The sequence below is a fragment of the Crinia signifera genome, chromosome 1 (assembly GCF_055691185.1).
Source record: "Crinia signifera chromosome 1, ASM5569118v1, whole genome shotgun sequence".
Lineage (NCBI taxonomy): Eukaryota > Metazoa > Chordata > Amphibia > Anura > Myobatrachidae > Crinia > Crinia signifera.
Window position 1 is genome coordinate 81,310,193 of NC_139217.1, and position 16,463 is coordinate 81,326,655.

Below are 16,463 nucleotides of genomic sequence, written 5' to 3' on the forward strand. Positions count from 1 at the left end.
AGATGTACCTAACTAACAAGTACAGATTTTTGGAAAGGTCATATAGACCAGGGCCTATTGTGGTTCTAGCCGATACATAATTCTATATTTTAATAAGTTATTAGCGCTTAATCATTTCCATTTATTGAGGGTAGGGAACATGGGCAGCTATAGGGTAAGCAGACAGGAGGCAAAAACTTATTCTGGTCCTACACTTTGTAGCAATGGTTTTTAACGACTGATCTACAGTTCTCAATGTATTTGGGTATGGATCATAGGGTCGACCACTGTAGGGCGACATAAGCCAATGCCAACACATGGGAAGGTTGACATGGGCTTATGTCGACATGTAATTAGGTCGACATGGGATAGGTCAACAGTCAAAAGGTCAACATGGGTTTTTCACAGGAATGTCGACAAAGTCAACATGGACACCAACATAGGGTTGACAGCTCTAAGGTCGACATGCATTGGGTCGACTACTGTAGGTCAACATGAGCCTAAGTCGACATGTCATTGGGCCGACATAAGCATTAGGTTGACATGGGCTAGGTCGACAATCAAGGGTCAAAGGGGTTTCACTTTTTCTTCACACAAATGTCGACAATCGACATGGGCACCGTATCACTGCACCGACTCCCTCGTCAGGCTTGCTGTGCTTGCCATGCTTTGGGCACGGGCACTATGTTATTCTCCCGCCACGCCCTGGTGGATAGTAGGGCTCATGTCGACATTCAGTGATCGACTCAACGCATGTCGACCTTAGTGCTGTCGGCCTAACGACCGTATACCAATTTATATTAGTACAAAAAGAAAAAAGAAAAGAAAGATTGTGAGCTTTAGCACTTCAGACTTATGGTACTCCAAGCTGCTGGAGTACCACAAACTGGCTATATGTTGTTTAAGCAGTAAACAAATTAAGCTCTGGTACATCCTACTACAGTTAACACCATCAAACCAAACACATCTGTTTAATTAATTTATACAAAATTTTACAAAAATTCTTCAGCCAATCTGCTATTATTGAGTGCAGAAAATATTTAGCAGCTGTACCATGCAGATACTTACCTAGAACATCCAATGTGAATGTGGCATTCACTGTACCAGCTGGATTCACTGCTTGACAGATGTATGTCCCAGACTCATTAAACTGAACCGCTTTGCTGCTTAGAGTTATGTTCCGTTCAAACTTTTTATTGCCGACAAAATTGCTATTTTCAGTGATCGTCTGCAAAGAAATGACAGAACTAACTAACATGACAAAAAAAACTCCTTCACCTTAACAATGACTCATCATGTCAGACAGGAGAGCATCCAAAGAACTAGCTCCAGCCAACTTTCTCAAGCAAACAATTTTCTTAGAATTGGGTAATGACAGATTAATTGATAAATACAACAATGCAGACACTGGGCGGTGAATCAGCACAAAAGTGTATTATTGCGATGTTGCTGATTGTAAATTCACCTTCTCCAAGTTCATTAAATTATGCTAATTGCAGAATACTGGGTGGCCATATCTTTATGTGCAGACAAAAGGAACGTAATGAAGTGACAGATAGGAAATGAAGGTCGATGCTGCAGGGAATGAATGCTATGAAAGAGAAAGGAAGTGGGGGTCTTAAGACTCCACAAATGCTGCTTCGTTTTTTAAAGATGCTAAAGTGAAAATGCTAATTATGTCAGGGAAGGTGAGACACAACTGATTACTATTAAAAATGTTGCATTATTTGCAAGGCAGTTCCAGTAAGGCACCGATAATAATTGTGATGTACAAACTGTCACTCATAGCCACTATAGAGAAAAGTAGTAGTAGTAGTAGTAGTAGTACGTTTATTTATAAGGCACCGCAAGAAGAAAGAAGAAAAGAAGAAGACACAAGCACAAAGTAAAACCACCTGCCTACTATTGTGTAGTTCCCCCTTGTGTCACCAAAACAGCTTTGATCCATCAAGGTATTTAATCGATAAGACCTCTGATGGTGTTCTGTGGTGTGGTTCTGGTGTGATGGTGTTCTGTTCACCAAGACATTAGCAGCAGATCCCCGCATATGGATAGATATCAGATCCAATCCAATATCTCTGAAATCCAGAACCCCTCCGAACATGTCCACACAAAGAATCATTGAGTAAACGATCAGAGTTTACTCAATTGTTCTGTAGGTCATGATCAGGGGTGTTCTGGGATGTAATGAAGCAGTCATAAGGGAGGAGAAGTGATAAAGTGCCTGGTACTTTATCACCGGCCAATCAGCTCCTGACTGTTCCTTTTTAAACCCAGCCTGTAACTTAACAGTCAGGAGCTGATTGGCCTGTGATAAAGTACCAGGAACTTTATCACTTCTCCTCCCTTATCATTGCTTCATACATCTACCCCTGAGTGTTCAAATGATGCCTAATATATCTCACCCCATGACAGGTTCCATTGTACTAAGATAATAAATCTTATTCATTCCACCTGTCAGTTGGTTTAATGTTATGGCTGATTTGTTGCTTTATCCTGGTCATGTTTACACATCATTACTAATTTAAAACATTTCATTCATACCTGACCAGATATTCAAATATCCTGCTGGCTTTTTTCTACCCCTGAGTTAAAGATTATATCCTTCTTGTAGGTGCCCCAACCTCTCCTCCGGCAAATTTACATGGATTACAAGTCACTCATTCTGATGACTTCATAAACTGAATCTGGATTGTTCATACTGTACCATGTCTCAAAGATAAATATATTAATAAATCTATTAATTGTAACCCACTTTGACTGCATATTAACCCACTTCGACTGCACTATCCTGGTGACGCTACACGTCAGTTCCATCCAGAAAATATAACGCTGGCCTCTTAACATGCTGTATTTACAATCGGAAGCGCTGAATTCCAATACGGTGACGTTGAACCCAATTTACTCTCTTTGCAGAAGGCTTGCTGACCCTTAGCACAGGCTAGATGCTTGACAGTCAGGACAACTGAGAAGAGATCTCTGTACTATACAGTATATAAGAGCAGGACCTTTCAACAAACACTGTAACCATGATGCTGTAAACTGAGATGTCCATAGTAACAGGTATATGGGAAAACATTGTATGCGTACTAGTTTTTCTTGAAATGCCTATGGCTAAATTACATGAACCCGTCCCATAGTTAGCTGCATGCATACTGGCCAGTTGAAGGGGATATTTAGATTACATTATTAAGATGTAAACTATGCTATAATTTTAGATAACAAACAAGTCTCCCATAAATGCAGATACTTAAGTACTAGCTTATAAACTCCACACAGACAAAGGCATTCATCCACACTCACACTACTTATCTAAGAAATAAAGACGCGTACAACTGAATGGGCTTAAAGGGGACGGCTTATTTATTTTGAGCAGGGGCGGCCTATTTGAATCTAACTAAAATTTATGTCCCTGCTCTAACTAAGGTGGCGGGCAAAGAACGGCATGCAAGATAAATAACATTGCTGGAAAATAACAAAGTAATAAAAATAACAAACTCCGGATCTAAGGGCCACCTGCCCTTAATTGCCAAGGACCGGCCACCTGCCAGCGTCCAAGACAACGGCACAATTTCGAAGCGGACTTTTCAAAAGGGGCCACTTGCCCTTAAGGTCAGGGGGTTGACCTTCTGCTTCTGCCCCTGACCTCGCATATCACTAAGGCAGAGCTCACCACTCTGCCCGAGTCAGCAAAAAATTGGGCCACCTGCCCTAAACTACAAATGTCCGCAACAATTTACCCTATCCGAAGTAGCAACCCTATCCGAAGAAGCAACGTTTCCTGAAGCAAGAGGCAGAATCTTCTGGAAGCAAGAACATCACCCCATCAATCTCCACCTCTGACCCCAACCAGCCTATCCTGAACCGTCATTCAAATCAGCCAACCCGTCAATCAAGACAAGCCGAACCCCCGGGCCCAGATCCAGTGTGTGAGCTAAGGATTCCTGCCAATAGCCAGGTGAGTTTATGCTGTTTTCAGCCAGACAAGCTGGCTTCTACAGTCTTACAGCATATTTAAGAATAAATTAAAACAACAGATAAAAAAAAAATATTCTTTAGGATGATTATATATGTAGGCAGGAATTTCAATGTGTCTGATAGGAATCTTTTTATGTGCACTGTATATTTAAACAAATATTATTTTATGTAAATACAACAGAGGTTCTAAAAAAGCATGTTCATTTTACAAACACATTGTATTGCTCCAACATATTCCAAAGCTCAGCACCACGAGATTTAATCATAGCTTGGAGAGAGAGAGATAATATGGAGATATCAGCACATAAATGTCATGTCACAAGCTGTATTTGAAAAATTACAGGATCCCATACCTCCCAACTGTCCCGCTTTCCGAGGGAACGCCCCCACGCACCATGGCGGGGGGGGGGGGGCAGTTGTGAGTACCCCCCCTGTCACCAGTGAATAGATGCACAGCATCTATTCATGCCCCCACAGCGACATAGCGAGTATAGGTAATGCCCCTATTCCGCTAGGCCATGCCCCCAACATTTTGGGGCACACCGCTACCACGTCCCTCCTCCTACCTCCTCAATATTGGGAGGTATGGGATCTGATTGGTTGGTATTTTATCTCATTCAACCTTTTCCCTCTTCAAGCCTTAATAGATCAACTCCAAAGCTTTGATAAATCTTCCCTCAAATGAGAAAACAATACAGAGGTTTTAAAATATAACACCAATAAAAAGGCTAAAACAATTGTAGTATAGTGGGTCAACCGGGTGTAGAGCGACCATGTTATGTCAACCACCCTTAGTCGATCCCACTGAGATAGACGGCTAAAGCCAGTCGGTGGGCACTAGAGCAGCAGTGACGCTAGTTTGATGCCAGCAGGTGATCGCCAGGATCAGTGACATGGTCGACAGTAGTTTTTCAGGATTTTTTGGTGCCGAATATCACAGGGATCCCCTGGGACACTGTATATGGGCACAGTGTCCCCTCGCATGGCCCATGCACTCGCCGAAGTGCTCACCATGCTTCGGGCATGGTGCCTTGCTACACTTGACACACTATTCTGTTGTAACTCTATGTCCACTTGGATGGTAAAGGTCCCGCCGATCACCCGATGGCATCTAACTGGCATTGCTGCCGCTGTAGCGGCTGCCGACTACCTTTAGCCATCTAACTCAGCGGGATCGACCAAGGGTGGTCAACCATAACATGCTCGCTCTACACCCGGTCGACCTGGCGTCTGGATACCGGCTGAAATAGGATCTGAAGTTTGATATAGAAGATTAGTTTGGGAGATTTTTCCACATAATTACTTTTGGAAAGAACAGCAAGGTTTTTTTGTTTGTTTTGTTTTTAGCAGAGATATGTTTCTCAAGAATGGCTGGTACTAAAAAGACATCACTTCTGGAAAATGCATTGTTTCACATAAAATGTTAATACACTCCAAGGAGCCCAGCGCTAAATCCAGAGACTTCTGCTCATAATGCACTGAGAATTCAAGACACCCACCAGCTGTTACCACACTGCAGTCTATCCCTCCATTACAGGAGCCTTTTAAATCACAAAAGCTTTTATGTGACCAAAACAGCAAATTAATACGTAAGCGGCACAACCACGTTTTAATAATTTAGCACTGTTTGAAGGCCATTATTCAAAGAGGTGTCTTCATTTGCAATACAGCATGGGTTGTTGTCAAAAATACAAAGTGATTGATATGAGGTGGCCGATGTCACATCCAATTTGAATATTATTCATAAGGTGTAACAAGAAGAGACACTGCTTACCAAATACTGAGCATTGATCCAGTTGACATTGGCAGTGTTAACATCTTTCACCACGCAGGTCACCTCAAACGGTTCCCCTGTCTTGACAAGCAGACTGGATTTTGTAACAAAAACCACAGGTATTTTTTTTTGCACTGAAAAGAGTCAGAAATAAGACAAACAAAATGTAAGATGCCACAACAATAAGCTCAAGTTGGAACATAGCAACAAACTATTAAATGTTTTGCAAATAATCAGATATAACTAAAAAATACAGTAAAATAAAGCCTTGTGGTTGATTAGTTATTGAAAAAGTATTTTTTCTGCTGCAGCAGCTACAATCCATTATCTCCTATTATAGCAGATCTTGTCACCCTACCTGCACCTACACATAGGATAAATAACATAGGATAAATCTCTCCCTAAGGGACAGATGTATCAAGCTTCAAAAAGTGATAAAGTGGAGAGTGATAAACAGCCAGCCAATCAGCTGGGAACTGATTGGCTGGCTGTTTATCACTCTTCATTCTATCACTTTATGAAGCTTGATACATCTGGCCCTATAGGTCCATACACACTGGGCGATTTTGGCCAGCATGTATGGACAGCGGTGACCGCTGTCATCACTGGGGGGAAAGCCGCTCAGTGCATACACACTGAGCCGCTTTCCCCCTGCCCGGCGCTGTCGGCAGGGGGTGGACAGCTTTGCATAGCGCATCGCTATTTAAAGCCGTCCACAAATGGCGAGCACGCTATTATAATATAAACTCTATGGCCACTTGGATCGTGAAGTAATAACAAGTTGGTTTCAAAGCAAGAATCATGAAAAACCCATGTTGAAATTTTAAATGCCGCAATTTTGACTGTGCATTTCAAGCCTATTGGGATTTTGACCTTACGCGTACTTTGACCATCGGCCAAGGGTTGTCGGGATTTTGACTGTCGGGAAATTGACTTTATCCCTTGGAGCCTAAAGGTTTGCAGTGAAATATGTGGTTTGATGAGGTGGGGGGTGGGATCCACAAATAAAGGGGGCGACTCAATTTGCGGAGAGCCACACATTGTACTGTAGGAACAGCATGGAAACACCGACACTGTTGGCACCCATTAAGCCTGGCTCTTGTGGAGATTTGCATGCAGCCCTATGGGGCTATGAACAAAAATCTGAACATATGCATGCATTTACTCACGGGGCGAATTGAAACGACCGCTATTAGTGCATTTCTCATGGCCCTGCAATATGGTGACGTGCAGAGTGGCTTCGCACATATACTTTCATTGCATAACTAATGTAACCTACTCATTTCTAGGATAATTACAATATATCCACATAAAATAAAATCAGATATATAAATCACTTTAAAATACATACTTTATTCAAATAAATTATTGTGACACCTTTGTATGTGTATGAAATCTTTTGTACTTCAAAGTGTCCTATTCCAGGACAACGTAATGCATTAAAATAGGAGCGTTTTGGTGATTTCACACCACAACTTTACCTAGATCATGTATTCTGTTTTTATATTGCAGTACAGTGGGTTATGTGTTGTGTACTTCTGCAGTGTACAGTACAGACATTCATCTACAGTGTATTCGACTGAAGCTTTTGGGGCAGATAAGGTCAAGATACATTTTCTGTTCTCGTGCAAACAGTTTAGTTTGTGGTACTGTTACTCCGGCCTTATCGCACAGCTGCGAATTCGCAGGCCGAGCGATGATATGTACGGCTGTACGTATGCGCTAGGCCATCCGGCGATAAAATCCAGCCTCTTGTTTAATCGCTGGGCGTTTGCAAGTTGATTGACAAGGAGCCATCTTTTTTGTGTTTCTCCCGGCCGTTTACTGGGAAAACACAGTTGTGCCCAGGCGTTTTCAGGGAGGGCTTGTGACGTCAGCTCTGGCCTCAGTCTGTTTCTCTCGCAGCGGCCAAGTAAGTCTCGGGTTACGCACAGACTGCCCACACTAGGTAAATCATTAGATAGTGAGATGCCAATGGATTTGCCGCTAATCAACAATATTTTTGCAAGATTTTTGTAGCCTTGAACAGGGCAGGATTTCCCTCTGGCTGGGCAGCAATTACCTGCTCGCAGGACTTTACAAGTTATCAGGTCTGAATAACCCCCATTGTTCTTTACGGAAAAGCCACCACATGTACTCAGTTTACCTGCTGTGCAAACTGTTTAACAATAGAAAGTCAACTGAAAATTTGCTTGTTTGATTTTTCCTTTATTTTACTTCATGTTTTAGATTTTTGTTAGGACATTAACCTTATTTTAGACTTATGCCGCATTTATAAAATAAAGCACATTGGGGGAAATATAAAGAAAAGTGAATTGTCACAATCACAATTTACTGAAAAAATTGCTCCCAGATTTAAATCTGTAATTTAAGGCAGAAATTAATTTCAAGGCAAAAACAGGCATTTTGTGTTAGGAAATATATATTTCACCCATTATCTGCAGGCATCTCGGGTATTTTTTACCTATTGAGTTTTATAGGTCTGCAGATGCTGAAAAAAAAAAATGATGACATAAATCTGTTTAGGGAACGACATGCCCTTCATTACCGACATTAATCTGTTCACGTGCTGAGCTATCAATGCCTAGAAAGATAACTTTTGTCTCCTCATGCCAATTACTAGATGGGGAGAGTGCGTTATACTCCTGGGAAGAATTTAGCATCATTAGCAGCTGGGGGTCACGTGTTAATGGGTCATACAGTATTACAGCTGAAGCTCAGCTTCATGACTTCATTTAGTAAATGATAAGAAAAGTCATTTTGTTGGCGGCTTGGGACTAAAGTGGGTCATTACGTTTACAGGCATGTTACCTAACATGCTTCGTGATAACGCTGATAAAACATACAAATAATGTTTCTTTTGTAAGTCTATCCAGAAAAGGGGGTGGTGTTTAAATGTGGGAAATGTATTATTATTTATTAACAGTTTTTTTATATAGCGCACACATATTCCGCAGCGCTTTACAGAGTATAGTTGAACATTGACATCAGTCCCTGCCCCGGTAGAGCTTACACTCTATATTCCCTACCACATATATATATTTTTATATATATATATATATATATATATATATATATATATGCAGACTCATTCATTCTAGGGTTCATTTTTGTTGGGAGCCAAATGACCTACCAGTATATGTTTGGATTGTGGGAGGAAACCGGAGTACCCGGAGGAAACCCACGCAAGCACGGGGAGAATATACAAACTCCGCAGTTATAGCCATGGTGGTAATCGCACCCATGCCCTTAGTGCTGTAAGGCAGTAATGCTAACCATTACACCATCCGTACTGCCCAAATGATGAAATATTAAAAACTATCTAGTAAGCAGAGAGGGCAATCTAAAGAGAGAATATAATTAAATGGTGGTTCATAGATAAATAGCAAACAAGATGCATTTCTACTGAACGTCTTTCAGGGTCTGTCCATTAAGCACTTTCATAGATAACACAAATGTGATAATCACTCTACGGATGTCTTCTGATGGATAGAAAAGCATAAAAAAGAGATACTATATTATATCTATTTTGTATGTTTAAATTACCCCAATAGATTCTGTAAAAAGGGTTAAAAATGTCTACTCACCTGGTCTTACAAACAATTTGAACTCATGGGTTTTCACAATCCCACTCTGATTCACCGAGCAGTAATAGCAAGTATTATAATCCATCTGCACGTTTTGTATGGTGATCCCATTCTCAATATCATTTTTGTAAGTAAATCCTTTGGGCAAGTCGGATTGCTTACAGCCTCTAATAGCATAGTCAGTCACATGTGGGTCGGTGAGAAGACAGAGCCCAGAAACATCATCGCCCTCTATTGCATCGTAGTATGATTGAGGATTACAAAATGTTCTGCTTTTATCTGTAATAAGAACCAAATACTATTGTCATTATTATTATTATTATTATTATTATAGTGTTCAGCTGTGCAGAACACTAAGAATGAGAATAAAGGGCCCTGCACACATTACCACGATCCCATCAATAATGACGTCGGCTGGACCCGGTGAGGGGACCGGCATCGCAGAGTGAATACACACTTGCCGATGCCACACACGAGAGGGGCAACCACGGCAGGCAGCGGCGGCCGTGCTGCTGCTGCAGCATGGCTGTCATTAATGATGACCTCGCTTGCCTGGACCTGCTGGACGAGGGACAGGGGCATTAATGATGCGTGGGAGTGCGCTTTGGTAATGATGCGTACACACTGGGTGATATTGTGCACAATATCGTTCAGATAGACCCTTTTTGAATGATATTGTGTTCAATATCGTCTAGTGTGTATGGGCCTCAACACAGTATCATGGGTACTATAATGGAAACTACTGAATGAAGGGGTTGAGGAGTCACTATTTCAAGAGAACTAAAGGCATGGAAGCAATGCAAAAAAAGGAAGGCTAGTCATATGCTTGATTGTATAGAGAGTAATCAGTAGCAGGAAAAAAGACATAATAATAAGTATGGCCTCATCTGGGTATAGTTTGGCTCAGAGAAAGGAAAGGGGGACATGATGGAAATGTTCAAATATATCAAGGGTTTTAACAAGATATAGGAGGGAGACATAAGAGAAAGAGAAATAATTGAACACGAGGACTGAAACTGGAGGGAGGGAGGTTCTGGAAAAATTTGGGGAAAAATGATTCACAGGGTAGTGTATGAGTGGAATAGCCTAAGGTAGAAGATAAGACACTATTAAACAACTTAAACATGCTTTGACTTTGTAAGGATATCCTTACAAAGAATTAATGATCAAAAAAGGGTTGAGGTTACCGAAAGGATTAAAGAAGGGGCAGAATAGATTGGCCAAGTGGTTCCTAACTGATGTCAAACTCCATGTTTCTACATAAACAGAGCACACTCAAACCACAAACATATACAAGTTATAGGGAATAAATGCAAACATGAAAACTAAGGGCCCGATTCATTCGATACTCGCCGGCCATCCAATAATTTTTCCCCTGTTTTCAAATATAGGTCACATGTATTTGCGGCATACGGCTTTACAGAGAATGTTGGAAAATACTAAAGCTGAGGCAAGAGATTTATGGGTGCCTCAAAGCAGAGTTTGCTGCATTAGCAAGAGAGAGTACCATTGTGAGCAGTACGGGTGGGATCACAATGGTACTCCAATATAGAGGAAGGTTTTCAGAGAACATTCACAGTAAAAATTCAGGGATGTATAAAGCCTTGGGGAGCGATAAGGTGGAAAGGTGGCACAAAGCATATTATTGTCATTTCAATGACAGTCCTAGCTAAACGATAGTTAAGGTGCCCATACACCGGTGAGATGTATCTCACCAACTGGTTGCATGCAATGTGGACGGAACCTTCCTGGGGGTCAAGATCGCATGTGATACATTGTATGTGGTCCTTTTGCATGCAATGTATCTCATGAGATCCATTAGGGCTGAACGGGCTGCGACAATTCTTTGTGGCAGCCAGTGTGATCTGTGATTGAAATGTGAGGCACGTGGGAGCATGCCTCGCATCGCAATCGCACCAAAACCACCTGCAATGTGGCAGTTTTCATGAGATCCGTCGCAGCAATGCGTCGCAATCTCATGAAAAAAGGCCATATCTCACCTGTGTATGGGCACCTTAAGGAACTGCTAGGTTGATTTCTACAATGTATCCACATGATCTCTCTCCCCATCTTGAGACATTGCAGCTAAACTTTTCATCAAATCAATATCTACATTGTCAGTTATACATTTTTTAAGGATCTTTTATTGCCCTTTATATACCGCATATTGGACTCACCTTTCACAAATAGATAAAAGGAAGTGTTGGCTTTGGTCGCTGTATTGACGCAGGTGTACTTCCCGGAATGTCTGCAGCTTACGTTTCTTATCTTAAGGAAAAGCTTACCATCAGGGAATGGTGTACCCTTAACTGGATTGTCTTTTTTATCAAACCCGGGTTTTTTAAAATACCATTCAACTGCCTCCGAATCCGTGCAGAATACATCTAAAGTAGCTTTACTGTTCAGGAACGACACGTTCTTTGCAACTCCAGAGATCAAAGGTAGTGAATCCACTAAAAAACAAAAGTAAAACACTGTGATTACTAAATGTTGTGAAAGTTAGAAATGTAGATGTTTGCACGACACAATGAAAAGTTGACATACAATCCTATTACAAGTGTTGACTTTTTTATGACCAAGAGAACCACTACTAAAATGTCATTCACAATGCTCTCTTTTATTGTGTTTCAAACAAAGTTTCAGAACCGTTAAATACATTTTTCTGAAATACTTTTTTCTGTATATAATAAAACAATAATTTAAACTGTTTAACCCCGATGCCTATATCTAATATAAACTATGACATAACAGTTCAAGTCAGAATCTGGGGCTGATATTCACAGCACATATTTAATTTATTGTCATTCACTTATAAACACATGTGGCGGGATATAATACAGTACAAGTTTGCCAGAGCTGCGGAACGCAGCATTCATTTACAAGGCATGGTTTTGCATTGTAAATGTTTGCCGCTTTAAAAAAAAATGAACACCTTCTGCGAATTTGTACGGTCAATCTTTAGTTTGATGAAATGATTAATAAAAATGTAGTATTATTCAGTATAGAACAATATATATATATATATATATATATATATATATATATATATATATATATATATATAGGAGTAGAGTGGATAACCCGGCACTCGTGGGACTTTCAATAATCAAACAATCACGCTGGATAAGTCAGATCGACGTTTCGGTTTTAATACCGTTTTCAAGATCTTGAAAACGGTATTAAAACCGAAACGTCGATCTGACTTATCCAGCGTGATTGTTTGATTATTGAAAGTCCCACGAGTGCCGGGTTATCCACTCTACTCCTGTATTGTCAGCCTGTCTGACCTCATCGGGCACCGGGGCACCTAAACCCCAGTTGGGGTTCATCATCTGGAGTGCCAGCCATCTCTCTCTACTATATATATATATATATATATATATATATATATATATATATATATATATATATATATATATCTCCATAAAATAGTAATCATGCAAAAGTAATTCAAAATGTGGTTTAACCCTTTGATTGCCAACATCTCTGTGAGAGATGTTCAAAAGATCCACTAAAAATGCCAGCGTCGCTCACATTTGTTATATAAATTCAAATAAAAAATGTGTAAAAAAAGATATTTCCTATATAAAGAAAATATTACAGGTCGTTATGATGAATAAAAATGCTTGCTTGACAATTTTTACACCTATTTTGACAAATTCACTTGCCACACAAAGGGTTAAGTTATTAAAATATTCACATTCAATGCAAAGTTTTTTGCACATTGCTGTGGGAGGAAGCGAGCAGAAATAATTGTCACTTACATTATGTGGGCCCGATCGGAGAAACAAATGCATAGCACTGTTGGACCCAAGGCACCAAAAAATACTACTACTACTTAATTCTCAGCAAAGGCACAAAGTAAGATCCTGGGGGCTGTCAACATAGGGTGTGGTATAGAGTTCCGACAGTCATTAGCCCGACGTAGGGATCCCGACTGGCCGGACTCAGAAAGCGTAGCAAGCGCAACAAAGCCCCTTGCGGGCTCGCTGCGCTCGCCATGCTGCGGGCACGGTGGCTCGCTGCGCTCGCCACCTATTCTATTCTCCCTCTATGGGGGTCGTGGACCCCCACGAGGAAGAATAGCCGGTGGCCGTCGGGAATCCGTGCGTTGGTATTTTAACAGTCGGGATCCCGACGTCAGGTAAATGACTGTCGGGATCCCGACTGGCACCCGTCACTATGCACCAAGCTTCTCTGCTTGCTATGTAAACTGCCATGTCACTGTGGTTGCCATGGTAATTATATAAAATTACCCAAACTGTAAATTATTCATAGGATTGTAAATCACAATGAAAAAGAGAACCGAACTATCACTGTTCTTACAGGTAACCAGGAGAAATATTGGTTTATTAAATATTAGTACAAAAAAAGTAATATCGGTTTATATTAAAGCTTTTGGTAAATAGCTCATTAAATGGTCTAAATATCAGAAGAATTGCATAATGGCATAAGTGTACATATAATAGACAGCATTATTTTGTAAACACAATGCTTTTGATTGATTCTACTGCGCACATGATAAAATAAATATGGTACATCTATTTATTTAATTGCGGTTTATAGAGTTTTTGGTTTGCAGAAAAATAACAATATTTCTGAAAAATCCATCTTTTACTAGCTAGGTCTTCTAGAACTTGCTTAATACCTTTGTATATTTTTTGCTAAAAGCAGGCATGTCCAAACAGTGTCCCTCCAGCTGTTGTGAAACTACAAATCCCAGCATGCCTTGCCATAGTTTTTTTTTTTTTTTCATCAATAAATTTTTATTGGTACAGAAAGTTTATATGGGGTACAAAAAGAAAGAGGGGACATTTCAGGGGGGGGTGGGGGGGAGGGGGGGGGACATGGACTTCAATCGTAACACATTACAATTCGGCAAACAACACAAAACATAACATGTCGCTGCAGAGAGCGACCGGTACCGAGACCATGTTAATGAACAAAACATAGCATGACGACCATGATAGTTTTGAGAACTATAGGTAAGTCATTCAGTAGATGGGGAAGGAACAGGCCTGAGGCTTTGGACCTGGGATGGGGAGGCCTCTGGGGATTCTATCAAGCTGAATTGTGTGGGGGGTAGGGGGGTTGTGGAAGGTAAAAATCTGGCACCTTCACCTTCTGTGGTATAAATGTACCATGGTAGCCAACGGGGATGGGAGTGGGGGGGTCCCGGAGGCGAGGATAGTGAGCAGGTCTCCATAAGGAAATGGTGGTTTGTTTTCAAGATAACCTGGGGGAGGGATGGAGGGGTGGGTTGTTTCCATTGTTGGGCTAAGTTTGTCCGTGCCGCTATAAGTATATGTCCAAGGACGTATGCTTTTTCTGTTGGGACCTCGGAGGGAAACAGGTGAAATAGAGCAATACTAGGTGTTGGGGTCAGTTTCAGCTGGAGGACCTTTTCGATTAACTTGAATACTTCGTCCCAGTACGGCCGAAGCTTGAGACAAGACCAGAAGATATGATGTATATTGCCCACACAGCCACACTGTCTCCAACACTGGTTGGAGCAGGATGGCCAGAAGGTGTGGAGGCGGTCGGGGGTCAGGTATAGTCGGTTGATGAGCTTAATATGCATCTCTGTATGATTGAGGCAGCGGGACATTGAGTAGGAGGATAAAAAGATCCGGCGCCACTGGGAAGGCGAGAATGTCTCGCCTAGGTCTGCCTCCCACTTCCTATGTGCAGAGGTCTTAGAAAACGCAGGGGGGGTTACCAATACTTTATACCAAAAGGAAATATCTCCTGTGGAGTGTAATAGGGCCGGTCTGGAGAGAGCTACCTGTGAGAGTGCGTCCGGTGTAGAGTAACTGTGGAAGTTGGTTTTCCACCAATGTGCTAATTGTAAATAGTGGTACTGTTCTGTATTGGGGAGTGAGAAGCGATGTTGGAGGGTAGTGAAGGGTATCATAGTGCGGGCCTCCAAGACGTCCCCCATTGAGCCAATTCCGCAGGACTTCCACACAGTCAGACGGAGGTTGGGGATCAGCTTTGCCACTGTGGTGATGGGAAGGGTAGTAATAAGAAAAGTCGGGTCGGGGAGGGTAGCAGACAGTTGGTCCCACACGTGCAGAGTGGCTTTAGTGGAGGGGAGTAGATTCGGAAGGGTAGTTCTAACATGTTTTGGGATCTTAAACAGTTCTGATAGCGGTATGTGGGGGGAGCGGGATTGTTCGATGTTTACCCAAGCCCTCGGGGAGGAGAGGTCAGTGTAGTATTTAATTGGGGCCAGTAGGCAGGCTGATTGGTAGTGGGCTAGGTCGGGGAGGTCTAGTCCTCCAAAGGCTCTAGGGATCGACATTTTGGAGCGAGCCATTGCTGGGGGCTTGGCTGACCAGACATACTTTGTCAAGATGGAGGAAGCAAGTTGCAGAGATTTCTTGGGGAAAATGTAGGGAATAGTGCGGAATAGATACATTAGTTTGGGTAGGAGGGACATCTTAAACGCCGCCATGCGTCCCAACCAGGAAATTTCAAACGATAGCCAGGATTTAGAAATAGCGGCCAGGGATGTGAGAAGTGGGGTTAAGTTAGCTTCGAAGACATCGGCCAAGAGGGGTGTGATATGTATGCCTAGGTATTTTATCGACTTTTCCTGCCAGTTGTAATTGTAGGTGGCTTTGAGGTGGGGTAAAGAGCTGGTGAGGTTTATTGGGAGGGCGTCAGTTTTCGTTGTATTAAGCTTGTAATAGGAAGCCGCACTGTATGACGTTAGTGCTGTATGGAGGGCTGGGAGGGAGGTGATAGGGTTGGTCACAAAAAGCAGTACATCATCTGCAAAGAGGCTAAGCTTGTGGCTAGAAGGGCCTACGTGTAGACCCGGCAGGTTGGGGTTGTTGCGGATGGAAATGGCCAGGGGCTCTATGGAAAGAACGAAGATCAATGGGGAGAGAGGGCATCCCTGTCTGGTGCCGTTGGAAATCTTAAAAGGGTTTGACAGGAAGCCGTTGCTGAACACCCGGGCCGACGGGGAGCTATATAATGATAGAATTGACGTAAGGATTCGATCTTTGAAGCCAAAGCGTGTCAACACCTCCTGCATATACTTCCAGTTTAATCTATCAAACGCTTTTTCAGCGTCTAGGGACAGGAGGAGGAGATCTTGCTCGGCAGAGAGGGAGTCAATCAGGTTGAACACTCTC

At 41.9% G+C, this 16,463-nt stretch overlaps 1 protein-coding gene across 1 annotated transcript in view; it reads right to left on the reverse strand.

Annotated features, from left to right (window-relative positions):
* The window catches only part of KIT (KIT proto-oncogene, receptor tyrosine kinase), a 64,984-nt gene that overhangs the window by 23,016 nt on the left and 25,505 nt on the right, over nt 1–16,463 (reverse strand). The window contains exons 2-5 of the mRNA XM_083168338.1: nt 11,496–11,771; nt 9,319–9,597; nt 5,732–5,865; nt 1,048–1,207 (exon numbers count right to left, since the gene is read on the reverse strand). Of these exons, the coding sequence (XP_083024464.1) occupies nt 1,048–1,207; nt 5,732–5,865; nt 9,319–9,597; nt 11,496–11,771 (849 nt within the window). The remainder of the gene's footprint in view (nt 1–1,047; nt 1,208–5,731; nt 5,866–9,318; nt 9,598–11,495; nt 11,772–16,463) is intronic.